The sequence below is a fragment of the Panthera leo genome, chromosome D1, assembly GCF_018350215.1.
Source record: "Panthera leo isolate Ple1 chromosome D1, P.leo_Ple1_pat1.1, whole genome shotgun sequence".
NCBI lineage: Eukaryota > Metazoa > Chordata > Mammalia > Carnivora > Felidae > Panthera > Panthera leo.
Window position 1 is genome coordinate 9,577,458 of NC_056688.1, and position 26,218 is coordinate 9,603,675.

Consider the following 26,218-nt stretch of genomic DNA (forward strand, 5'->3'; position numbering starts at 1 on the left):
TCTGAAGCTCAGTGGTTCCTTAGTCCTCCTTCTCCCCACCCAACCTTCTCCTCCCCCTCCCCCCACCGCAACACATGCCCGCGCACGCGCGCGCGCACACACACACACACACACACACACACACACACACACACCCCGTTCCCCTCCCTCCTCTGTCCCTCAACCCACCCACTCTGCTGTTGATTTTTCTCCCCCCGAACACCACCCCCACCACCTAACTGAGCCCCAGGCCTTGGGACTCTGCTGCCTAGACTGTAAATCTGGCCAGCACAGAGAACAGCAAACAAAGAATCAACTGTGAGAACTGACAGCTCAAGGACTTGGGCAGTGGGTCTGCAAGGCCACCCCATCCACCTCAAAATGACAGAGGGCAGGGCGGCACTGGCCCCAAGACAGCTCAGCTGGGCTGCTGCTCCAATGAACAAAATGAGGCAGAAATAAAAGCACCTGCGACATGGGTTTGCAACACTGGAATCAATATTACCACAAAAATCTCTCTAATTCCTTCTCAGATAGGAACAGAAATGGAAAAAAAAAAAAAAAAAAGGAAGGAAGGAGGAAGGGGCTCAGGGGAGGGAGGAAAGGAGAAAAAGAGGAAGGGAGGAGGGGGGAGGGAGGAAGGCAGAAAGGGAAGGAGGGGAGAGGGAGAAAAGGAGGAAGAAGGCAGGAAGGCAAGGGGGAAGGAAGGGAGGAGGAGGGAGGGAGGGAGGAAAGAAGGAGGAAGAGCGGAGGGAGGAAGGAAAGCCAATTATTCTAGTTGAGGGTGGAAAGTGTAGTTGTGAGACAGCTACTCCAAACAGGTGTGAATCTGAGGCTCAATCCCAGGCTCAGTGTAAAATCCCAGGCTTGGGGAGCAGGACTCCCCGGCGAGCAGGCCCTAAAAGCCTTCCACCGAGAGCGTGTGGTTGAGCGCATAGGCGTCGCCATCCTCTTCCTCCAAAAGCAGCTTGTCGATGGTGAGGGAATTGATGGCCCTCCTGGGGTCTTCCGTGTCCTGAAGGACCGGCTCGGGGATGGAGATGGGAAGCTGGACGAACTGGGGCCCGGGCAGGGCTGGGGCCGGAGGCTGGTACTGCAGGGTGGAGGCGGGCAGTGTGGACAGGGGCTGCGGCCATGGGAAATAGGTGAGGGGCGCCTGGTGCTCCGGGCCCTCCAGCTGGGGCCCCACGGTGGGCGCGGCCGCGCCTCTCGTCTGTGATGGGGAAGACACGGGACCAAGGGTTAGCAGCCCCGGGGGTATCCGCTCGTCCTCCGCGCTCGTCCTGCTCCCGGTGGGGAGCTCTCCGGCCCCCTCAACTTGGCCCCTGCCTGCGCTCTCAGCCCGGGGGGGGGGGGGGGGGGTGGGGGGGGGGGCTCCATTTCCACCTGCTCGGTGTCTGCCCCCCAAGGAGAAGCCACGCAAACTTCAGCTGGATCCCTACCCCTGACTCTCACTAGCTACAAGTCCTGGCTCCCACCACCTCCCCCCCCCCCCCGCCTCCATTTTTCTCTTCTGTGGGGTCCCTTACGAGCAGGACTGACATCGCAGGGCTGAGCCAATTGGAGACGCTTTTCCAGATTTTATTGCATATGAATTCCATCCTAATTTCAGAGATATTAAATTGTGGAGGCGGGGGAGGGGGGGATGCACATCTTAAAAACTGGTGAAAATACAGCATGTTAACGAGCCTGCCCCCTGGGTAGCAGCTGTATCGCCAGGCGGCCACTGTCACGCCTGGACACACACGGTGTGTGGTCCGCCCTGAGGTCCGCCCACACGGTGCCACTCATCTCCCATGTTCTCGGGACCCACCCGGCCGCTGGGGGAGCCCGGTGCCTGCCACATCCTCATCCTCCTCTGTCTCTGAGCTGGGCCCCCGTGGCTGTCCCCGGCCGTTCTCGCAGGTGCCCTACAAACAATACCCCTCACGTGGGCAACAACCACACTATAAAGGTCACTTTATAAAACCACACTTGAGGTCAAGCCTGCAAGAGAGGCAGGGCCTGGATTCCGACTATCTCCCACAGCTGAGGAAGCAGGGACGGGGAGGAAGATCTCTGCATGAAATGATGTGAGAGAGGCTGAAGTCTCCCCCTACCGCCCCTGGGAACAGAGTCATTTAGAAAAGAGATTATGTCAGTCCCCTGGGAATCTTGCTACAGTGCCCGTTTTGGTACAAGAGGTCTGGAGTAGGGCCCGGGATTCTGCATGTCCAATCAGATCCTTGGTGACGCCAGGGTGGCTGGTCCGGGGACCGTACGTAGCTCGAGTAGCAAGGCTTTAGGGTGTTTTTCTATAGAATGATAGAGCTGGGAAGGGTCTCAGAGGCCTTCCAGCCTCCCAGCAAAGCCTGACTGTTTCCAGCGTTTCAAAATTCCCATGGAAATCCTACTTTGTGGAGTCAGAAACCGGGGACTGCAGGTTTCTTTGCTCAGCGATAGAATTCCATCAACCCCGGGCTTTAACAGGTCTTATCTCCTGCTAATCAGGGGTGCTGACTAGTAGCTCTCACCAGCTTTGATGCGTTAATTTACAAAGCGGCAAAACAAACAAATTATTTCTTAATAAATACGGTCTGTTTGATACACAGAGCCTTTCAAGGTAGGAGGTGGGGATAATGAAAGGATAAATAATGAAAGAAATCCTTGGGATTGAAATGACTGAGAACCATTACGTCCACCGCTTCCCGCCCCCACCAAAGGCCCCTGATATGGAAATGAGTTTCTTGGGAAAGATGTTGAATTCACTCCTCTAGCCACCATCATCCATGCCCACAACCGGTTTGCGGAGTAGCCAGGTAGGGTTGGGGGAGGAGAGCTCTTGTGGGCCCTGGCCTGGATGGTGATGAAAGGGCAGGTGCAACAGCATGACGCTGAACCCTTGAGGGAAACGGGTGGGGGGAGGTGGGGAACCAAAGCCAGTTCCACCTCAGTGTGGGCTTTGCAGCTACTCCTGAGGCCCCAACTCGCACCCCCAGAGTGTTCCCTGAACTGAGGCCGGATATAGCTACACCCATAGACCTTTCCTCCTCCGAACGCTTAGGGGATTCCCATTCCTTTGCTCAAACAGATACTATTCACATAAAACCACTTCTCTTCCTTTCTTTGTGTCTGGGGGAGCAGGCCCTTTCTTTCCCATCGGGCACTCGAAGGCAGCCCTTGGTTAATGTTGCTGGCCAACTTTGAGACAATCATAACGTAACATTTATTGAGTGTTTTCCGTATGCCAGGAGCTGTGTTAAGTCCTCCACGGGCATCATCCCGATTGAGCCTGACATCAGCCCTCTTGTTAATATACCCATTTCACAGATGAGGAGACCGGGGCTCAGAGAAATTAAGCTACTCGGTCCAGGATCACATAGCTAGTAAGGGACAAGGATTTGAACCCAAGCAATAGGTGGGTCTGACTTCATCAAAAGTAGTTTTCTGAAAAGTCGTGTCACCTGTTGCAAATCCCACTATTAGGTGACCGATCAGCCTCTAAGTCAGGGGAATAGAAAGAGAGCCCTGGTGTGGCGCAAGGCCCCAGTCAGACCTCACCTGATACCCCCAGTCACTGAAAACCGAAACTTCCAACCAAGACCTTCTGCTTTGGGGGCGGGACGGGGAGATTTAGGGCAGAAAGGCTGGAGAACATCCCCGCCCCAAAGAGCACAACGTACGACAAGGGAGGCCATCCACCTTCTTTGCGGAAGGTCAATGGGAAGAGCAGGCCTCCCTGCAGGACAGGAAGGGCTTGATGACTCAGTTATCCTGAGAATCAGTAGCAAGAACGATCAGGGGTCAGGAAGTCAGCCCAGGTTCCAAAGGGTGTCCTTGGTGCAGCAATGCTTTTGTGTGACGTACCGTAACATTAGTGATGAGCGGCTGGGAGGCGTAGGTCAGCACGGAGGAGGGCCCCACCACCGTGTAGCTCGGGCACATGGGCTGCACGTACATGTCAGCCGAGTAGGGGCAGCTGACAGCTTCGTGGGACACGTACTCCGTGTAGGGTGTCCACGGGGCCAGGGGTTGGAGGGTGGCCGGGGCCGGCTGGGAGAGCCAGCCGGCACACAGGGCCCCCTCCTCTGTCACTGTGGAAGCGGAGACCTCCATGTCAAGGCAGGGAGGACCTGTGGGAAGAAGGAAATTACAGAGTTGCAGGTGTGGCCCAGACGAGGGGCCTGGAGGGGACCAGGGCTGTGGGGAGCTCTTACCCACTGTGGTGTAGGTAGCCAGGGGCTGATGGGGCAGCACCACCTAGAGGGAGGAGAGACTAGGATCAGTGTTCAGCTCTCTCCAACTGGCCCTCTGCAGAAAACTTGCCCAGAGGGCCCCAGGGGAGGAAAGTATAAGTTGGGGGATGATGGGGGGGAATCTTCCTTCTCAGACTAAAACATCCATGTCATGTCCCAGCCGTCACCACCTATACTTTTGGGGGATTCGTGTTTCCGTTTAGCAAGAAGCCTGTGCACGTAGGGAACTGGCCTCGTCGTCTTCCCAAGGGGGGCACCCAGCTCACGCCAGGACGTGTGAGTCATCTGCTCACTCAGGCCCCCGGCATTGGCTTTGTTCAATGTCCCAAGCCAGCCTGCCCATGGCATCAGTCCTCCTTGGTCTACCCAGGGATCACTGACCTGTTCTCCCCTAAGCCCATTCCTCAGCAGCCGTACCTGGCAGCGTGTTGCCTTTGTGGCCTCGCTGAGCCTCGCCTAGAGCCAGGGCCCCTTTGGACACCCCACCGCACACGCACACACACACTCGGGCCACAGCGGCCCCCTCACCGCCGTAGGTGTGACAGCCGTCCCGCTGCTGGCATGGCCACGTTTCCTCCGGAGCAGTTCCTTCACTGGCTCCTTCACACGGACACCCTGGTATGGCCGGGGTGGAGCCGGGGCCTGTTCTGGTGCCGAGGCTGCGAAAAACAATGTTGCTGGTGCTCATCGGCCTCTCAGACGAGCCCCCACCCCAGCGTATGCTCCCCTCTTCTCAAGGGTCTGCCGGCTCACCTCAGCTGTGCCTGAGCAGGGCGGACCCGGGAGACTTCCTAGACAATTTCCCCCAGTATTGCCACTCCTCCTGCCCCAAACCGTCTATAGCTCCCTTCTGCCTGACCAGTTCGTTCAGTCCTGTAAACTTAATGTACAATTGAAAGTCCTGGGCTGCGTCAGCCCAACCCATTTTCTGACCACTTTGCACACTAAGGACTAATAAGCCCTGACTCTGGCCAGAAGGTCTACTCAGACTTCTCTGGTTTCCTGCTTGTCTCCTCTCCTTACCTTTACTTGAGATTTCCAGTGGTCAGGATTCACGCTCACACTTCTCAGCTTCCTGATTTGTCCTCGCTCAAGACTAGTGCAACCCTCCTGGTGGCCCATGGCCGCCCACAGAAGTGGCTTCATCCTCCAGCCTCTTAGACAGGCCTGGTTAGTGCTCATCATAGGGGGCAGTAGAGGACGGCAAAAGAGCAGGGACTCCGAGTCGGATGGCACAGGCCTCGAAATCTGCCCCTGCCACATTCTAGCTATGTGATCCTGGGCAAGTTACTAAACCTCTCTGTGCAGTTTCTTACCAAACGAATGTCATAAGGGGTCGCTGACCTAGTAAATGGGGAGCGCAGTATATGCTTAGTATAAAGCAGGTACAGAGCAAGCATTTAATAAATTTGCAATCTGCTATATAATAATTAGTAATCCTTCGGTGTAAATTTCGTATGCCCCTAACCAGATGATAAGCTTCTCAAGATGAGATACTATACCTTCTTTCTCTATATCTTCCCAAGTAGCATGTCCACAGCGAGCTCAGTAAGGGATTTGCTGATTAACCGGTTGGATGATTATTTGGAATGTGCTGCCATTCACGCCCCCCACCCTTCCCCTCTCCTGGAACCATAGAATGGGCTGCAGTGAACGGTTCCTTGATTCTCCGTGGCTCCCAGGGCAAAGGACCAATACCCACTGGTGATCCACATACGGGGAGCCAGAGAGTGTCCAGCCCTGCTGTAGAGAGAAGGCTCCCTGTGCCCTTTGTCATCAAAGCTGGGAAACCAAAGCACTGAGCTGGAACCGGGCACTTCCTGGCCAGGGAGAGCAAGCCAGAAGCAGTCATGGCTGGGCACTGACCATCTGCCCTCCCAGACAGCCCACAGTCTAGGGCCCTGGGCCTTTGGAGGGCAGGCCTGGGTCAACCAAGAATAGTGAGTAGCCCTGGCCCTGGGGACTCACACAGGGAGCCCATTATCATCCACTGATAAGGGTCCCAGGGACCTGGACTCTGAATCAAAAGCCTGGAAGCCTAGGTATCTATTAAACCCGGAACCATAGGGCTACCTGGCTGAACTTTGCTCAGTAAATACCCAACTGATAAGAACTCATGCCTGACCCGGCACCAGACCTCCATCCATGCTCCAGGCACACACGCAGTTGGTCTTGAAGCCCAGCAGGTAGAGAGGCAGCAGGGGGAGGGAAAGGGGTGTCCAAGAGCCCCAAGGACACATAATACAGAGAACCCCAGACTCAGATGCATCCATGGGGCCTCCTCACCTGGCCAGGTAGCAGAATTGACCAGGGAGTGGTACGCAGTGCAGATACCCAGGCCCTGCTTCCAGGTAGTTCCGATTCTGGGGGGTTGATGTGGGCCTAGGAATCTATATTTTAAAAGTCTTTTGGGTGATTCTGAAGCTCTGCTGGGGTTAGCATCACTGATAACCACCCCTAATCGAATACCGGAGTTTCCCTCTAACGTCCTGATAGATAAATTATCCTCTTTTTAATTCCACCCCCACCCCCGACCCCGCCCCATCGTAACAAGGAGTCTCAACTGATACTCATTCATTCTTCCAACTATCCCTGGGCACTGGGAATACAGCACTGAGCAAGATAGCTATGGCTCCTGCCCACATGCATCTTGCATCTAGTGGGAGAGACATGCAATGAAACAGTTACAACCGACATAAAATCAGACTGAAACTAGAGTGTGGAGCAGAGAGATCCAGTCCCATACCGGTGCCCCAGCACTACCTGGGCACCATCACCTTTGTAAAAGCAGCATTAACAACAGACTTGAGAGCCAAAAATACCTGTATGCAAAACTGGGCTGTTGCTTATAGGTGGCAAGGTCTCGGATGATTTAACACCCCTGGGCCTCCATAACCCACGTCTCACACAGTAGTTGTGAGGATTCCCTGCAATAATACGCCAGAGGTTCTCAAAGCCATGGCCAGGGCCAGCTATGGTAGATGCTACTTTTCTTCCCCTCCCTCCACCCATTTCCACCTTCCTCTGGGGAGCTTCAGGGTCAGGAAGCTCTAAGCTCTTGCTTGACCGGCCGCATGGTAACAAGCGCCATTTTGCCTGGCATTGCCTTCTGATGAAACTCGCCGTTCAGAATCCATTGACAGCCTTCTCACCTCTGCAAATGAAGATCATAATGGCACATACCTGGGAGGCTTGAGAATTCCAAGTAAATGCTTGAAACAGAGCGTGTGCTCAGCAAGCATTAAATACATGTGAGCTAATAGTATCAGCAGTAGTCATATCCCTTTCCAGCATTGGAAGGCAGATACCAGGTCCCCCGTAGTCTGAATGCATATCCGTTCTTCCAGCTATTTCTTAATGACATGTTCTGAATCCTTCTAACCCTCCTTCTGGATGCCTCCCTCCTACACGGGTTCCTTGTGCCACTTTCTCTCATGATCAGTGATGCCCAGCATTGGCCACAGACCCCAGGTGGGGCCCCACATGGCAGCAAACAGGGGCGCCTGCCCTCCCACACTCTGTTCACTCATTCTCAGTCACCCACAGTGGCTTTATTCGCGCCCATATCAGACCACACTTGTCTGCAGCTGGGTTTCCAGCTATTCTTAGGCACGAGTGCAGCCTGAGGCATTGCACACTCAGAAGAAACTCAGGGGACAGGGTTATTTGGGGGTCTGATCACGGTGGCCACACTCTTAATTCAGCTGAGGGGCAAGAAAGGCTCCATCCCACGTGCTCACATCTCAGTCCAGACCAAAGACAGGTATACGGCTAACCCTCTCTGATTTGCATGTACGCTTGTGGGGAAGGGCCCAGAGGACTCCCCACCCGCTCCCTCCCAGGAAGTGGACACATCGAACACTTGGCTGCAAAGGGGCCAGCTGGGCATTTCCAGGATCTTGTCAAGGGAGGGCTTCCTACCTCCTGTTGTTTTTGAATCAATGAACAAAGAGGGCTTGGGGGAGGTGCTGTGAGCCGAGGGCATCACCCTCTGAGGTCTGGACTTCCTTCGAAGCCACAGTGTCAACAGGTGTGCCCTGGCACAAGGACCATATGGAGAGCAGTTTCTAAGTCCCCACCTCTTCCTAGTACAAAACTCCCAGAGCTCTCAAGGACCTGCTGCCTCCCCACCTACCAGCCCACAACCAGCTGCCAAGGAATCCAGAAACTGACTGCCAGTGCGCATGTTCGAGTGCTCGAGGGTGCTTCAGCCGGTGTCTTTGCAAAGTGACCGTGAAATACCAGAATCAGAAGCCTCAGGACAATTCCCAAAGGACCCCAGTGGCCAAGCCTATTTGCAAAGCCAAAACCTGCAGTTAGTCCTTTTCACACCAACCTTTGTAAAGCAACAATAAACGTTTCTAATTCTGTGGTAAACACTGTACCCACCCCCCTACCGCCACCAGCCTGAGAAACCAGCATAAAAATTTGGAAGGTGAAAAGAAATTTGTCTGAAATCGAGATTGCTTTGCCTTGGGGGCGTGGGGATCCCTGAACGGAGCCACTTTAAAACTACTAAACTAGAATACTGAGAAGAACATTTTTAAGATTCTTAAAATAATTTCTTAATAATAAATAAGAGACAAAGAAAAGAAAGCAGGAGATCAAAATGATGCTACCCGGTCCAGTTTCCCAGAGTAGAGTTGACCAGAAGTGTTAGGAGCCCCCTGGCCAAACGGCAGCTTGTCCTGAAAGCCTGAAGCCTCCTCACCATTTATCCTGTGGTCGAAGGCCCGTTAAGTCTCCTGGGAGCAGCCAAGTGTCCGTCACTGAGAAAAATCTTTCCACCTAAACATGAGCCTCTTGGCCTTTGCTAGGAATCTCCTTTCCTCGGGCCGAGTAACGTTCAGCCATGTTACTTCCCACCACTGGAAGACAGTCGCCAATGGAGTTTGGGGGAAAAAAACAAAACAAAACAAACAACAACAACAAAAACCCCACAAAACTCGTTTACAGAAAAACCTATAACTTTGGCCCCAGTGAGGGCTTTCCTTTTCCAAAATAAGCGATGAAAAAAATCTGAAGGTATAAAAAGTCAGCAGAAGACATTTCAGTTCCCCCTGCCACACAGCCGGACAGGCTCCACCTCACAAAAATAAGAGCCCTGCAGCTGTCGTTCCACTGGAGGGCACAGACCATGACAGATCAAGCCGACTGGTCACTTCTGGCAGTGCTCTGTCTGCATGCAGGCATCGTGTGTGTTCGCCCCGAGCTTAGGAAGCATATGGATGCTACTCATTTAAATAAACACGGCCCTCCAGTTCCCTGAAGAAGGGATAATAAATATCACCGAGGACATATGCAAAATTGTCAGCACTTGTTTATTTAATCGCCCCATGTAAACCACATTCACGCCACAGTGACGAAGCTAAGGAGATAAGTCCCTCCTCATGGCTCCTGGTGGAGCTGACACCCAGGCGTTTGTCACTGTAACTTCTCCTCCAGTCAGCTTTCAGAGAGCCTTCACCAGCCAGGTTCTACCTAGAACAGTGTCGAGGGTCCTCTTGAAAGAAGACGCTTCTCCTAGCCGCTGTCCTGTTACAGATTTCTTGCGAGCCACCAGAGCCAGGCAGTAAGTTCAACAGCAGATAGGACTGCTGCTGTAAGGGCTAGTTGGGATCCAGGGTAAGCCTACATTTCTACCATCAAGGAACCCGGAAGAGGAACCCATCTCGCTCATGTCGACTATCTACCTCGCTGAAAGTGCTTTCCATTTACAACTGACTGGTTGAACCTCCCTCCTGCAGCCACACAATGCCATTTTGAAAGACAAAACCTTCCTAGCCCAGAAGGACACATGACACACTATTGATCACTCCAAGTAACCTCGGTAAATATTATTCTCTTTTGCTGTTGAACCTTCAGTATTATTTTTTTAAAGATCCACTAAGGAGAAATACAAATAATTTTCTCTTCACTTGTAGCAAAACCAAAAACAAATAAGTGAGCAATAGGAATTCAAGCCCAGGGCTAACAAACTTGTCCTAGCTTCTAAGTGAAAACAAAGTCATAAAAGTTGCTGACACTTTTCACTTTAACGTAAAGAAGTTTGTTTGTGTTCTCTGCCTAAGGTAGTTGAGGGCGCCTGGGAAAGTTTAGCTCATGTGGCTAAAGGATTATCCACATCCTTAATTGAAACACTAATGTGAATGTTCCTCTTCTGGTGAAGATCTGAGTCAAAGTTTTCGAATTTGTTCTTTCCATTCATGGACAATGGCTGAGTTTTTTCCAAACAGGAAGCAAGAACTTGGGCTTTGGCCAAAGATTGGACTTGACACGCTACAGAAAAGCTTTCCCGCCCAATTTACACTGGATTGCTGTTTACTTTTTTTTTTTTTTTAATGGACTCCAACAAAGAGATTTCATGCGCATGTAAATGTGGGCTTTCCACTCACTGGTGTTTGAACTGAAAGGGCTGTGCTGCTAGGAGGTACCACCACGTCACTCATACGTTCTAGCAATCTGGATAACACGCAGGGCAGAGGCGGAAAAAGATAGATGGACAAAAAATGCCTTTGAAGGTGTTTAGAAGATATGAGAAAGTAGAACCTCAACCGAATTACAATCTGGTGTTGCTTGTAAGGCTGCTAAGGCAGCCGAAAAGGAGTGAGTCGTGGCATCTTGATGTGTAGACTGGTGCGTCTCCACCAGGAGAGCTCCAAGATGGCAGCTGATCTTGGGCTCTCTGGTCTCACCAGAGAAGGAAAGGGAAAAGTAGTGACATTTCTTCTCTCTTTGTCTCCATTCTAAGAGGCATACTTCCATCAGCCCCACAGAGGCAGGTCACTGGGAAAGGATGAAGGAGAGCCACAGACCTGGGCAGGCCAAAAGGACCTAGAGCTGACGACCTGAGAGAGCCAGGGAAGGCTCCTAAAGTACATCTGGGGTGACCACTGAGGTTTGTTCGGTCTTAGAAAGCGCAGAGTCCCTGACCAAAGGGGTCTAGGGGCCGAGTGATCCCTGTTGAAGGGAAGCCCCAGTCAGCCTGGAATGAATACCCAGGGTCACCACACTGCTCTCAGGTTATGTTAGGCTTAAGCAGAGAGCTAGTTTTCCTGCAGTCTGCTCTCCTCCACCAGGTTCCTGCATGAGGTGTTCCCATTCCACAGCCTCAATATTACCTGGATTGTCCCAAAGTTCTGGATGTCCCACTCCATGACCTTGGGAGAGGTCAGCCAAAAGGCTGCTAGTGCCAGAGCCTTCAGACTCTCTTCATGGGCACCGCTGCAGAGACATCCTTCCCCCGAGGACTCTCAGGGCCTTCCACACCATACGTCCATCCTCCCTCCAAACCTCCAGCAGAACAAGCAGACCACACAAGGCTCTTGCGTTGCTCTCTCTACTCCCAGAGACAGTGTCTGTGTTCTGCCTCTTCTTTGTGGAGACTTGGGCCTGTGTTTCCTGGTCGTGAGCTTAGCCCCCAGGAACTCAGAGATCACCATGCTCACGTTTGCACACAATGTTCTGTGACTCACACAGCCTTGACACAAATGACTTCAAGTGTGGCCTCACCACAACTCCTGAAATAGGCAGGGTCAGTCTCCCTCTCACCCTCCTTTCCACTGATGAGGAACACGAGGCCCAGAGATGTTAAGTGGCTTGCCCAAGTCCACACTCGTAAATAGCTTTGTCATCAGCTAAACCCAGGACCTCTGATTCCAAGCACAGTCCATTTCTGCCTCATCACCTGCCTGTCCTCTGCCTGGGCAAGTCCATTTATCTCTCTGGGTAACCCTGGAGGTCAGTCACCAAATGTCCCCTGCCAGGTTCTGACCCTCATTCCTCTCGTTGGAGTCTGGGATGGGACCACCCTGATCCAGTCTCCTTTGACTGCCAATTTCCCCCAAGAAATAGTGTTTCCCAGCTGAGACGTGAAAAAGAAGTCCATGAGAAGGTTACCAGCAGTGTGCTCACATGAGTGACGAGAACTGAGAGGCCCAAACAATTCCCCGCAAAGTTTTATTTTTGGTATTTTCGACTGAAATGACAGTGGATAGGTCCACCTGAGAAACCAGCTGCATCTGCCTGTCTCTTACAGAAACCCGGGTCACCAGAGCAGAAAGTGCTCCCATCTGAGATACACTGGGTCCCAGTGCAGAGGACAAGACTAGGAGAGCCCTGAACAAATACTCACTAAGCAGAGTAAACCAGGTCCCAACCATCATGGAGCTCACCGTCTAGTCTAGTGGGATATCGACATTAATTGAATAAATGCACAGGCTAGAATTACAAACTATGACAGAGCTGCAAGTGCCTCACAGTTGAAGTGTTTTAGCTTGTTTGGCTGGTCTCCACCACCACTTTATTCTTACTTGGACTTACTTAAGCAGCAAATGGGGGTCCCCAGTCTGTAGGGGCTATAGAAAGGGGACAGTGCAAGAGGCATGGTTGTTCTCCTTCTGAGGCAGAGAAACTAGTCTGGGGTCAGGCTCAGCCCACACCACGAATGTAAGTCCTGCCCAAGACACACAAAGTAGTTCCAGATGTTCAGGGTCCACCCCCAGCCTAGGGGTCCTGGATGAACTCCAAAGATGTTACACCAGCTGGTCTTATCCTATCTTGGCCGATTAGCCCATGGAAGGCCAGTCCTAGGAACTCAGATTCTGAGATAGAAATTGGCTGGCTCCAGAGGTTCTATATCTCAAATCTAACTTCCTGAGATTCATATTTGCAGGAGCTTTTGAGTCAGGATACAACTGCTCCCAGGGAAGTAAAAATCCACTTCCATCTAAGGGTGGACTTCTTTCAGTGGGGAGGGGAAGAAGCATCTAACGGAACCCTAAAATCCTTGGCCTTGAAAAGTGGCATGCTGCTGTTGGGACTCAAGCAGACCTAGTTTGGAAAGCCTACTACATAGCTTATCACGGTGTGACCCTTGCCAAATCATTTAACACGTATGTGCTTCAGTTTCCCTATTTGCTGAATGAGAGTAATGATATCCATCTCATGGGATTATCATGAGGATTGTATGAAATTAACACAGTTAAGCACCTAGTACATAGCAGGTGTTCATCAAATGGCTATTTCTCCTGTGACCTCAGCCCCTCGCTCATCAGGGAAGTAGCTAATCCTTGTGTGGTGATTCTAACTTGCCCTTGTCTTGCTACATCCTGATCCTGAATGTCTCTATCCTCAACACACCCAGAGCGTCTGTGGCCAGCAAGGCCTGTCTCAACCTGCCTTCGTTGTGCTCCTGGAAGTCATCCCTCAGGTATCTGGGCCTGGTGTCTCCAAGCAGCAGGAGAGCCATGCTTAGGAGACAGGGGGCCAAAGATGCTGCAGAGAGACTGGTCAAAGACTGCAACTGAAAACAGAACAAGCCTGGACAGGAGACATCAAAATCCTAGCATTGGTCTCTCTTAAAGGTACCATGAGCTGAGCAGAAGGATGCCTTTATGTCTTTCTTCAGAAGCCAGTAGAGGAGTACGTTTGTGGTAGATTTAAATTTTTAAAGAATGCCAGGAAGGAGCACCTGGGAGATTTTGGCATGTCCTTGTCCTGACCTCAGATACAGCCCCTCAAGGAATTTCTGTGTATCTCCCAAAGGACAGGGACAGAGCCATGACTGAGACCATGGTCATGGTACTTCTCCACAGGGCTAGAAATCTAGGAGCACATATCCCATATGGGTTGGAAACATGGCAGTGTGAATGGGAAGGCTCTTCGGTGGTCAGGGAGGGAAGTTTTATCACCTATTAGAGCAAGGCAGACTTCCAGTTGACATACTGGGAGCATTGCCTTAGCATTATCAAGAGAAACAGGAATCAGAATGGGGAGAGAGAGGGTCTACACTGAGAGCACAAGACCGTAACAGGGCATGAGCCAATCCAAGGTGTCTACCCAAATTTTGTAGCAAGGTAGCACCAAAGTGAGGAGACTGAGCAGAGGAGACAAATATAACTTTCCTTACTAGATTACGACCTGGAGGCTGAATCTAGAATTGACAGTCTGATCAACAACAGGAAAAACCTATGGTCAGGCAGCTAGAGGAGAAGAAACCCAATTGTTTATTTGTTGATTTAAGTAATATCTAGTTTGAGATTTTCCAGACCAAAGAGATTAAGGAAATCAAATTTTCCCAAGACCACTTCCCTGGAGGAAGACTCTTCAGACCCAACACCAGCTGTACATTTGGGGTCAGATCCAAATTCTCCAACCCCAAGGCCTGGGGCAGAGCCCCTGTGAGTGAAATTAGACCTTATAATTGATTCACGATGTGAGGTATAACTGCCAGTCAAGATGAGCTTTTTTGCCAAGTCTCTGGCTTACTAACCATGCCTCATGACGTGGGAGCATTCCCTCATGAAGTTGCTAGAATAGCAAGCCGGGGAGAGGAGTCACCAGGTCAATCTTTGAGGAACAGATGCCCTTCTTTGTTCACAAGATACCCACATAGACTGAAAATATGACCTTCACAGTTTCAGAGCTTAATGGAGACCAATACAACATGCTTCACAGTGACTCACTTTGCTTTGGGAGTGTAGCCTTTACCCTGGAAGTATTTAACCCAAGGACTTATGACCAGCTGTGAGGAATCTTGCTGAATGAGTGGAGGATGGGTCCAGGTCATGGTTGTCCAGCTGTGACCTAAAGAACTTTGGAATACAGTGAAGGCACCCGGAGTGGCCAACAACGGGAAGGAAGTAGGAGAGTCTGGGGGTGAATAAGCAGTCAGAGCTTCAATATCCTCCCCAAATGGCTCCATTTTTATTTCTGTATTGGAGTTCTGCAGTAGGTTTGGTTTGAATAAAGAGGTTTGTGCCAAAAAAAAAAAAAAAAATGTTGTAAACACCAGGCTACACATCCTCAGATTTTCTTCCTAATGCTCATATATTATATCCTCATAGGCTTCTTCCTCTCCCAAGTTCTAAACAAGAAGTCTGACTATCGTTTTATCATTTATTCTTGAAGATCCATATCCAATGCCACCTGCTTCAGGATACCTTCCCTGATTCCATCCTCCACTCTCCACTGCTAAAGATAATTTATTTCATCGCTTGATTTCCCTACTAGGAATAATTCCATTATTGGGTGGACGTCCCCACGCAAAGGATGACACACGGGTGATTGATTTTCCTTCCATGCGTTTCTTTCCTGAATTGGTGTTGCTTTCATCCAGCATTCGAACTTTCAAGTCTCTTGTCTCTCTTTTTTTTCTCTCTTTTCTATCTCCCCAGAATTTCTCAGTCCTGGAAATTTATAACAATCTTTGTATATTTGCTTCCTATCTTCCAATTAAATGTATGAGTCTTTCTAGAGGATTAAAGAGGAATGCAGCTTTTCTCACGTGTGGTCAGATCCTTTTTGGTCCCAACACCTGGTCTGAGAATATCTCTGGTTTATAACTCTTTGGCTGCCTGTTCTTCCCAGAAAGTGATACTGATGAAACCATTACTAAGAAAGGCAGCACACTGGTGTTTCAGTTTTCGGTATCATTGTGCTATTTCTTGAAAAATTCAAGGGTCATTCTCCTGACGACTAGATTATAAACACCTCAGTCCAATTTTGTGAATTGAAAAAAAAACAAACACAATTGGTCGGTCAGTATGAGCCTGCCGCCTGATGAGGCGTGATTGAAAATTGTGGCCCAAGTTCCAGGTTTGGTCACAGAATGGCCAGATTCACCATCGGCATTAGCCCTGATCACTAACCCCACCACAAGTTACAAGACTGGAAATGTGCCGCCTTGCTATTTCACAAGAAATGCAGAACTCAGAGGCCACACAAATTACGATCTATAATTAGCCGCATCAGCTTTATTCTCAGACGTAGAGCGAGAGGGAGCGGGAAATTAAGAATAGTAACTAATATTTATTATTAAGCATTGACTTAATGCAAAGCACAGTAGTAAACACGTACCACACAGCCTGTGAGGTAAGAGCTACAGCCCCATTATATACTTAAGGAAATGGCAACAAAGTGAGGCATAAACCTAGGACTCAAACTCAGATCTGTCTGCACTAGAGGCTAAACTTTAAACCGCCAACGGCATAGAAAGAACAGAGACGGCACTCTGATTCCAAATAAACCCCTACTCTCTAGATGTTGCTTTCCACACCACACCACACGCGTGTGTGAACGGATAGCCTGACTCTTCCAAAGTCTAAATAGTTCAAAAAGAAGGCAGTGCCGAGGAGGCAGAAGCTTGGGTCCCAGCTCAGGCTTCCACACAGCTCTTCATTAGTGCTGCCCGGAAAACAGATGGGCTGCACGTTGGCAGGAGGGGGAGATTCTGGGTCACTCTCTCCGCTTTGAGCCCTCCCATTGCAGCTGAAATGTGTGCAAAGAGCCCGGTGCGGGAGGTAAGGAAGCAAAGACCTTATTTCTTTCAGTAAGTTAGATGAAACGCACGCATCGGAATGAGGGTGCGAAGTATGAACATCAGTCTGCCAGCTGCCGTACTTGATTTTTGCCATCGGGTGTCCATTCCTTTATCTCACGCGGAAGGCCTGTGCCTTTACCAAGAGCATCCTTCTGAGCCCCGGGAGTGAGCCGAGCCCTGTGGCGGGGACACAGGACAGCTTTGTAAGACAATATTCAGCGTGAGTTACTAACCTAATCTTTAAGCTCAGATTTTCTCATCCAGGAAATGGAGCTTGAAACAGAACCTGCCTCTTGGAGTTTCTATGAGGATTAAGTGAGATAATACATCCAAAGTGTGGCAAAGACTGGCCACTGCCACACCCAACATCAGCCTTATCCTTTCTGACTTAACAACCCTACACGATGGGGGGTGGGGGGGTTGTTTTTTTTCTTTTTTTCTTCTTCTTCCGTGTCCAAAACACAGAGGTGGTGGCTGGAGCTAAAGTGGCACAACCACAAAGCAACTTTGACAAAAGTTGCATGCCAAGGACAACAGACCGGAAAGACGGAAGTAGCCAGAGGCGTCGTTGGGACCGTAGAGTCTGCGTACAGTCCTGCACAGCCTGCTGTGGACTTGCTCAGTGTGACAGAGCGAATGCCGCTGTCTTATTCAAATCCACGTTGTTTCAGGTCTCCTCACTAGCAACCAAATGTAATCAGTCTGATGCGACAGAACATGTGACACAGTGCAAGGCACCAAGTAAGTACTCCGTGCCCCATAGCTGGTACGTACCCCTATGAACAGGATGGAACGTGTCCTGCCCACGGCACTGCAATGTCCAGAGGAATCTTAGAAGCCGTCCCCTGTAACCTCCAGCCCAGTAGTTCTCACCTTGACTGCACGTGAGAATTGCCTGGGAAGGTTTGAAAACCCAATGCCCGGGGCAGTTTAATGAGAACCCTCGGGTTGGGACCTGGGCATTAGGATTTCTTAAATTCCCCAGAACATTCCAATGCGTAGCCAAGGTTGAAAAGCACTGCTCTGTGCAGATGGGAGCATGCCTTCTACTAAATTAAAGACTTGGGTTTGAAAACATGTATTTATTTGGTATAAGCATTCATGAAAGCTCAGAAATTACAGCTAGAAAAAGAAGAGGAAGTCAAGTGCACTCTCCCTGCTCTTAGCCAGGAAAAGGCAAGTCCCATTTTATAGCTGGAACACTTGAGAAATAAGGTGCTTAGGTGGCTTGCCTGTAACCCCACACCTAATTACCTGTAGATTGGAAAGTAAACTCCACGTCTCCTGTCTGCAAGAACAGTGCTTTGTCCATGGGGCGCCTGGGTGGTTCGGTCGGTTAAGTGTCCAACTTCAGCTCAGGTTATGATCTCGCCGCTCGTGAGTTTGAGCCCCACATAGGGCTCTGTGCTGACAGCTCACAGCCTGGAGCCTGTTTCAGATTCTGTGTCTCCCTCTCTCTCTCTGCCCCTCCCCCACTCACACTCTGTCTCTCTCTCTCTCTCTCTCTCTCTAGAATAAATGAAAACATAAAAAAAAAAAAAAAGTTTAAAGAACAATGCTTTGGGCAGACCATCACACAACCGGGACAAGAAGATTCCAGAGAAAGCCTCTCTATCCCAGGCAAGCCCACTCTCCTCAAGCATTTGTTCTACAAAAATGATTAAACTAGAATGTTGCCAGGTACTTTATAAATGTGAAACTTACGTTAATAATCTTAATTAACCAACCTTGACTTGGTTGGCTCAAAGTCAGAAACTGGTGGACATCTTCATCAGTAGGCAAATAAACTTCTTTAGAAAGAAGTCAGAAGGAGGAAAGAAACTAAAATTTACAGAACTTCTAAGCTAATTAAATGTCCAGGTATTTAGCTAATAAGTGTAGTCAACCTTGGTTCTTTTTGTTCCTTACAACAGAACAGATTTACCGACTTAAACTGGAGGAGAGATTTCCAAACCTCTGACTTGGGAACTTTCTGGGTATAGAGAAAAACAAAGTTGGCATTTTTCTTTAGTGAATACAGGGAGAAGGAAGTGTCCACCTTGAAAGATTACTCTTTTTACCAGTTAATCTGTGTGCTTGGTAGATGTTTGTCACTTACTTTACTTCCTTCTGTGCATGTGACTTTGTGTCTGTCTTTTAGACCCTACTTGTCCTTATCAACAAGAACCACTGAATCAATAACATAAACTTGGTAAGAAGTAAAGGTGCTTACTAAGTGGGCAAAGGTTGTAACACACAATAGAAATGTTAGAGGTACTGCACAGACCTAAATTACTTCTTGTTACCAGTTTGACTGAGTTCCTGCAAGAGATAGACTTCCAAATAGTAGATGACTACTATAGGCGTTTCTTATGTTTTACTGAATTTTCACTTCCCTTTAAAAATTGGCTATTTTGGAGGGCCTGGGTGACTCAGTCAGTTGAGCATCCAACTTTGGCTCAGGTCATGATCTTAAGGCTTGTGGGTTCGAGTGCCATGTCGGACTCCGTGCTGACAGTCCAGCCTGGAGTCTGCTTCAGATTCTCTGTCTCCCTCTCTCTCTGCTCCTCCCCTGCTTGTGCTCTCTCTCAAAAATAAGTAAACATTAAAAAAAATTGGCTACAGGGGTGCCTGGGTGGCTCAGTTGGTTAAGCATCGGACTTTGGTTCAGGTCATGATCTCACAGTTTGTGGGTTCGAGCCTCACATCGGGCTCTGTGCTGACAGCTCAGACCCTGAAGCCTGCTTCGGATTCTTGTCTCCTCTCTCCACCCCTCCCCTGCTCATGCTCAGTTTCTCTCTGTCTCTCAAAAATAAATGTCAGGAAAAAAAATTTTTCTAATTGACTATTTAGTGGAACCCTGGAGTAAAATCCAGAGTTCTAACGTGAATGACAATTTTGACACCTAATGTATCTATTTGTGAACCTGTGCTCTGTTGAAGTTGTCAGAAAGCAAAGGCACATTCATGCCATAATAGTTTAATAACCATTTCCTGTTCGTAAAGTGCCTCCCTGGGCACCACAGCAAAGAAACACCAAGGCCATGTCTATGGGGTATCAAGGCAACTAGCCAGTTCAAAGAAAATCAGGCAGCCTGCCTTTCATTATCGTGTAAACCTTCCCTTACACAAAGAACAACAAGAAAAAGCAGTTATGTGACTCATTCATTTTGTAACAAATGGTGTTGAGTTTATTATACACGGTTCCATAGCTTTCAAGGAAGAAGTCAATCAAATCAAATTTCAGCATTATGCAAATCGCTTAATCAATTGACTGCAAATTTTACCTCCCACTGGCGCTGGCATTGTGTGACCCCAGGACGCAGAGAAACCTAAGGAAAAGAGTATCTAAAGTATGAACCAAATCATTTTAGTTCAGAGGTCAGCAAACTATTTTCTGTAAAGGACCAGATAGTAAATACTGTAGGCTTTGTAGGTCATATGGCACCTACTCAACTCTTTCATTGTAACAAAAGCAGCCCAACAATATGTGAATAGACATGGCTATGCTCTGATAAAATTTTATTTGCAAAAACAGTTAGTGGGACCCATGTGGCACTAAGGCTGTGGTTTGCAGATCCCTGATTTAGACCCGCGAAAAATTGTTTGAAAGATGCTGTCACTCAAGAATATTTTGATGATGTCTTTTTAACTCTTCTAATCAAATTGTGGAAAAGGAGAGACAGGAAGGAATTTAGCATAACCCTGATCCTTCCAGATGGACACAAGGGAGATATCACAGGACAGCACATACTCTCTCTCACCACGCTCAGGAGACTTGATAACACTACGTACATTCCCTACTTTAGCTCTGACAGAAGCCTTGTAAGGCAGGCATTAAAATTCCCATTTTCCAGATTTTTAAGAACCTGAGAAGGTTGAATAATTAAGCTGCCGAGCCAACTTTCAAACCCAGACCTGCCTCACCCCATCGCTTCTGCTGTTTCTACTTCACTGTAGCCAGTTGGCCTTAACAAGGACCTCTCATTGGGGTGGATGTGAATTCATATCCACTCGGGACCTGTAGGACGAAGTGCAGAGCCCAGAAGGGAATCTGCAGGTGCCGTGACTTCTTTATCTAACCGGCCAGTCAAGCAAAGCTCAGATCCATGGATGAGGCCCGAAGATTTCCACTTCTGTGTGTCAGCATTTCCGAGCTGATCTGAACCAGAGTCTGCGTTCACATTTCGTTCACAAACAGGGATCATGGGCCAGGCAGGGAGGAGGCAACATTTACAAAGTGGATGTTTTCTTAACCCTTTCCAGAACCCCCTAGTACAGTCATTTCAGATCATGGCCCGAGGGTGTTTTCTGAAAAAAGAAAGTGCCTTTTCAGCACTCTTGGTGTCTGATTTCAAACTCTGCCCTTCCATCAGGTGATTCTAAGTGGGCTGACAATGCTGCCCTGTTTTTACTGGTTTCCCCACAGAGTCTAGTCTCCTATGACCCCTCAGTGTCCTGGAGGAAGGTTTTACTTGAATCCAGAGTAAGGGGTCCGGTGCCCAGGGCCTTTCTTAATTTCCTTTAAGGTGCCAAAGGGCAAGTAAAGATAATTTGGATTGTATGCATCCGAACCTGTAACACCATTCACTCCGGTTATTCCACTGAGGAGTTTACAATACAGTCTCCCTAAGGATGCGGCTTTGCTGGACCTGACCGACCTCTGGGTATCAGCAAGAAACGTGCCTCCAGCATCCCCTTAAAAAGCAAAACAAACAAACAAACAAAACACTGCTTATATCGCAGGAGGAATTAGAGAAGGAAAAAATGCAGTGTATAACCAAAAAGGGGGAATATGGCGGCTCATGAACGCAGGAAAGCAACCCGTATCCCAGACACTGAAGGCAAACGACAGCGATCAACAATATGGTGGCATCTCAGCTCACCAAGGTAAGGGTAGCTCTGAGGAATAGGTAGTATTTTTACCCCATTTTACATATGAGAAACCTAAAACTTTAGAAAGAAGGAAAGAAAGAAAGAAAGAAAGAAAGAAAGAAAGAAAGAAAGAAAGAAAGAAAAGGAAAATGACTTACTCTGAATAGGTAGGAACCAAGGCAGAAGTCCCCCAAGGGCTCATATAAAATCCACCAATTCAGCTCTAAGCGTAAGGGCTCATGGACGCTCAGCGCTTCCAGTAAAGACAATAATGCCTGCCTCGGCTGCATAGCTGTCCCGTGGGGCCGGCTGCCGTTACCTCTGCAGGTCAGGGTCTTGCTTCACGTAACTGTGCACACCACCCATATCAGCATACCTCTAATTGCTATGGAAGGATTCCATAGCTCTCAAGCCCAAATGGAAGTTCATCTCTTTTCATTAAAAAAAAAAAAAAAAAAAATTGCATCTTGCTAGTATCAACGATGAGAGCTCGCAGTCTGAGAGATTTTGAAATCACTCCTCCAAATTATACATTAACAAGTTCAATTCCAGAGAATTTACACAAGTAACAAAGGAGAACAGTGAGTTGGCGATAAAGGACTCTAAGTTACATTTTCATCGATGAAGGTGTATTTTCAGAACTACAAGGCCTCCAGGAGAATATCTTTGTGTAAAATAAACAAAGACTCCCCAATGTACCATCTTCTGTAAATCTAGATTCTCTTATATGAAGTTTGCTTGCAGTAGGGTGTACATGAATTTGTTAAAAGGCATTGTAAAGACCCAAGCACCTTGGAAAAGACAGAGTGATTTTTTTTTTTTTTTTTTTGGTAATATTTCTCTCTTGAGGTAGCACAGAACTGAGCCCCGGTAAGGTTCAAGTCTCATGAGGCTGTTGAGTTGACTTTGTTATTTCAAGAAAGGAATGTTGTAGATAATCTCTGTATGATTTCCATTATTAATAACAGGAGTCTCTGTTTGATCCCACATAATGGAAAGTAAAGTTCACAGTTGTTCCATCCGACCCCAGGGATAAACATTAAGGTTAAAGATAAACCCTCTGCCCTCTTGCACTGGGACACACGGGCCTCACCACCAAGGCGCGGAGAAGAGTGACTTAGGCAGGACAGCGGAGCGAGTGGAGGCACGCCTGACCAAAGCCAAGTTTCCACATTGTCCCAGGGCACGCACGCAAACAAATCACGCCTTCGGCAGAAACCTAAGTCACTCAGACAGCAACAGGCCCGAGGAATTGAACCCCAGGCCACAGGGCAGCCGTGGATGAAAAACAAAGCCAATCATGTGAAGGACCCCACGGCCTTCCCCTCTCGGCCCCAAACCAATGTCACAGTTGGCTTTTCTGTTGTGTGAATCATGAACTGCCCTTTCCTCACCACAGTGATTCATGCCTCGCAGCGGAGACACGATGAGCTGTCCCACCTTGGAACACTAGTTCGTTCCCCTCCAGCCTGGAAAATCAGCATCACCTCTGCCAGGTCGCTTTCTCCACCGGGCTCCGTCGCCCACCTGGCCCCTGCGCCCCCCTGGCTGGGGTCGGGCACCCCCGGTGCCTCCATCGCCACCACCCCCTCCCCCGTCCCCGGGTGGGCTCGCCGGTGAAGCCCCGGCCCCTGCCCGTGCTTGCACGGCTCTGACAGCCACGGTCAAACCACTTACGTTTCTGCCAGAGCATGGCCTGTGACAGGATGTTGCCTTTTCTCTTTGAAGCAGACAGTTTGGCTGCTTTCACGTGAGACCTGGGTGTGCTCTCCTCCAGTGTAGCCACCGCCTGCTCAGAGGCTGTTTCCTCGGCTTTTTAAAGGCCCGAGTCCCCGCTGCGCGGGGGCACAGCGTCGTCACATCCTCCCACCTCAGGTACCCGGGCGCTTTTTCTGTAGCAGGGCTGCCCGTCACCCCACTGTGCGCTCCCTTGGAGGCCCACCGGCCACAGACCCGCAGAGCCAGCCAGCTGGATCTGAACAACAACGCAGCATAGAAGCCTGCGTCCTGATGACCGGGGTCATCAGAGTGTGGTGCGGTGCACGATGAGCGTGAAAATGTCTGTGCGTGCGAGCTGAGCGAGCATGTGTGTCAGTCCTGGACCTCTCCACACCCACGAGGAGCCCAAAAGACCCCTGGAAAACTCTGGGTTTTCTGCGGCGCCCCTTCAGGCTTCTACGCCACAGGCATGTTAGCAGGACTCAGTCCGCCATGGGCCCTGCTCAACGGGAAATGCAATTCCCAGGGGCCGCTGGTTCTCAACACAGGAGGAAACACCTGTAGTCTCTTCAAGCCTCACTAAACAACCTCTTCATTCTTTTAATACTGCTTTTCTGTTTATTCCATTTTGAAACACAACAGCCCCTCCCTTGCCCCCCGGCCATGACCAAAATGGCGAGGCCTAATCATGCTTAAATATGGGAGACGCTGGTTCCCGTGGTCCGTATGCCCGTGGAGAAAAAGGCCAACTCGCTCAGGGAAGAGAGGAGAGGACACCCTTGCTGTTTAACCAGAGCTGGTAACTGAAAGGGAACGTGCAGGTACAATGAGCGGGGCCTCTTTCCTAGTACCCACCCACCTGTTAGCATGAAGCTTCTCAAAGGAAAAGTCACGAGGCTCACCACCTGAGAGCGTACAAGTAGCAGGCCACAGACTCCCTCCCAGGTTGGAAGCCTCCCGCCTCTCTGTATCTGAATTCACATGCTCAGGCCCCCGTGACCCAGGTTTTGGGATTAAGACCCTCCGACGAAGGTCCCCCAGGGCAGGCCTGGGGCCTTGCCCCCTATGCTACCTCAGAGCCATCTGACACAACTTTGTCCACTGGAAACAGAGGCACATCCATCCGGCCCAGCTCAGTCATGGGAGAGGTGGGTTCCCGGGGAGGCTGTGCCACTCCCTGCGTCCTCTCCACCAAGTCATGTAACACTGAGTCTAAGTTTTCCTTGTTTATAAAATTACGAAGCAGTTCTCTGAATGTCCCCCAGGGTTCTTAGGAAAGATATGTGACCTCGCTTGTCCTGTCTCACATCGTTCTGCGTTTTGTCCTGTTTCTCCAAGTTCCACGAAGTTAAGAACTTTTTCTTACGTATCTTGGTCTCTCCTCACAGGCCTAGCATGATGAGTTTCATGAAGCAAATCATAATAACAACTACTTACGAGGCTCCAAGCTCTATGGTAGCCCTAACGACATTATCTAGTGGAGTTTCCACAACTCTGGGGAAACTTCTATCTATATTTTTCAGAGAAACAAATGCTCAGGAAATTTAATTTGCCCAGAGTCACAGGGGGATTAGGCAATAGGCTGACCATCAGACTCAAGTTCATCTTACTGGAGCCAGAGCTTTAAATAATCACACTGACAGATATTCGTGAAGTTGAAATCAGTGAAAGCCAAATGTCAGCCATGTTTAAAACCTAGAACAGGTTGATGGAAGCTCTGAGATAATTCCTCTATCCTCTGGAAAGAAGGGAGAACACAAATCTAGAGGTGCTCTGGCAAGTCAGATCTTATACAATAGCAGATAAAAAAGGATGTCCGTTGATTAGCCCACTGTCATGCCCAGCTATAAGCCCAGTAGTCTCTGATAGCCTTGAAGCTCAGGAAGTAGATTCCAGCTCAGTGCTTCCAGAAAAGACTCTGGATATCAATGACCACATACAAGGGAACCAAGACTTGATCAAAGTGTCAAATATTTGCTGGGAAGACATTCTCTGCGGCTAAGAATCCAAAGTGAAACTTCATGGCGTCGTTCAAAAGAACAGAAGGAGGTGTCCATGTTTACGACACTTCAAGAAGTCGAGGAAAAGAAAAAATTCCCTTAATGCCTCTAGATGTCTCAAATTTGGGCATGCTCACATTTTTTTTTAAACTTTCCTATATTGAAATCAAAACTCCCAAAATAATTCAGTAAAGAACTCTGATCCATACTGCAAAAGAATTCTGGCTTTGCAAAACAGGATTTACCACAGATTTCATTCCTTCCTTCAAGTGAACAAGTATTTACTAAATTCTCACTATGTGCCATCATCTAGACTAGGCCTTGTTTTCCCCTTTCCATTTGGGCCTTCATGATCTTTTTCAGCCATGGCACTTTATCATCATGGGTCCATGAAAGTCCCTCTCTTACTTATTCATTCACTCACTCATTCTTTCATTCATTCATTCATCCCCATCCACATCTGCCACGTCTATTCTTTTTCTCGTCCCCACTCACCTCCATCACATACCAGTCAAAGCAGCTATTTTCATCTGGTTGATGTCAAGCCTTTTATTTGCAGATATTTGTGCCTGTTCTTACAAGATGTATACTGTTTGGCATGCATGCATTTTTAAAAATTTTTTTTAATGTTTATTTATTTTTGACAGACAGAGACATGGCACGAGTGGGGGAGGGGCAGAGAGCGAGGGAGACACAGAATCCGAAGCAGGCTCCAGGCTGTGAGCTGTCAGCACAGAGCCCAACGCGGGGCTTGAACTCACCAGCTGTGAGATGGTGACCTGAGCTGAAGTCGTACGCTCAGCCGGCTGAGCCACCCAGGAGCCCTGGGCATGCATGCATTTTTAATTAATGTAAGTGGTATTGTCTTATAGTGCTTACCCTGTCCCTTAGTTTGTAACTCAGCACTATGTTGTATCCAACCACATTGCTATGTAGACATTCCCTCCGTCTCTTGCAATGTCTTGAAAGGAGCCCATGGAATGCAAACACTGTGTTTTACTTAACCAGATTGCCTCCGAATTCTCCCTCCACAATCAAAGCATCAATGAATATTTTGATGCATCCTTTTACAGCTATATATCCTTTTATGGGTTATATGCCCAGAGGTAG

At 49.0% G+C, this 26,218-nt stretch overlaps 1 protein-coding gene across 2 annotated transcripts; it reads right to left on the bottom strand.

Moving 5' to 3' along the window:
• Positions 1-677: 677 nt before the first annotated feature.
• Positions 678-23,600, bottom strand: POU2AF1 (POU class 2 homeobox associating factor 1). 2 transcript variants are annotated; one of them, XM_042905508.1, is made up of 5 exons: positions 23,067-23,600; positions 4,743-4,873; positions 4,176-4,218; positions 3,826-4,091; positions 678-1,192 (listed from the first exon to the last, which is right to left on the bottom strand). In XM_042905508.1, exons 1-5 carry the CDS (start codon positions 23,080-23,082, stop codon positions 878-880), a joined length of 771 nt encoding a protein of 256 aa, XP_042761442.1. In that variant the 5' UTR covers positions 23,083-23,600; the 3' UTR covers positions 678-877. The 2 variants fall into 2 exon arrangements, with proteins under 2 accessions (XP_042761442.1, XP_042761441.1); XM_042905507.1 differs by lacking the exon at positions 23,067-23,600 and adding an exon at positions 17,791-17,888.
• Positions 23,601-26,218: the final 2,618 nt, after the last annotated feature.

What these genes read in the sequence shown, in the direction of transcription:
- POU2AF1 (XM_042905507.1), bottom strand. Translation starts at nt 17,848, where the DNA reads ATGGACAAAGCACTGTTCTTGCAGACAGGAGACGTGGAGTTTACTTTC. An exon ending in GTTTACTTTCCAATCTACAG is followed by an intron (nt 4,874 to 17,790) that starts GTAATTAGGTGT and finishes TGTTTTTCGCAG; the next exon opens with CCTCGGCACCAGAACAGGCC. An exon ending in CGGCTGTCACACCTACGGCG is followed by an intron (nt 4,219 to 4,742) that starts GTGAGGGGGCCG and finishes TCCTCCCTCTAG; the next exon opens with GTGGTGCTGCCCCATCAGCC.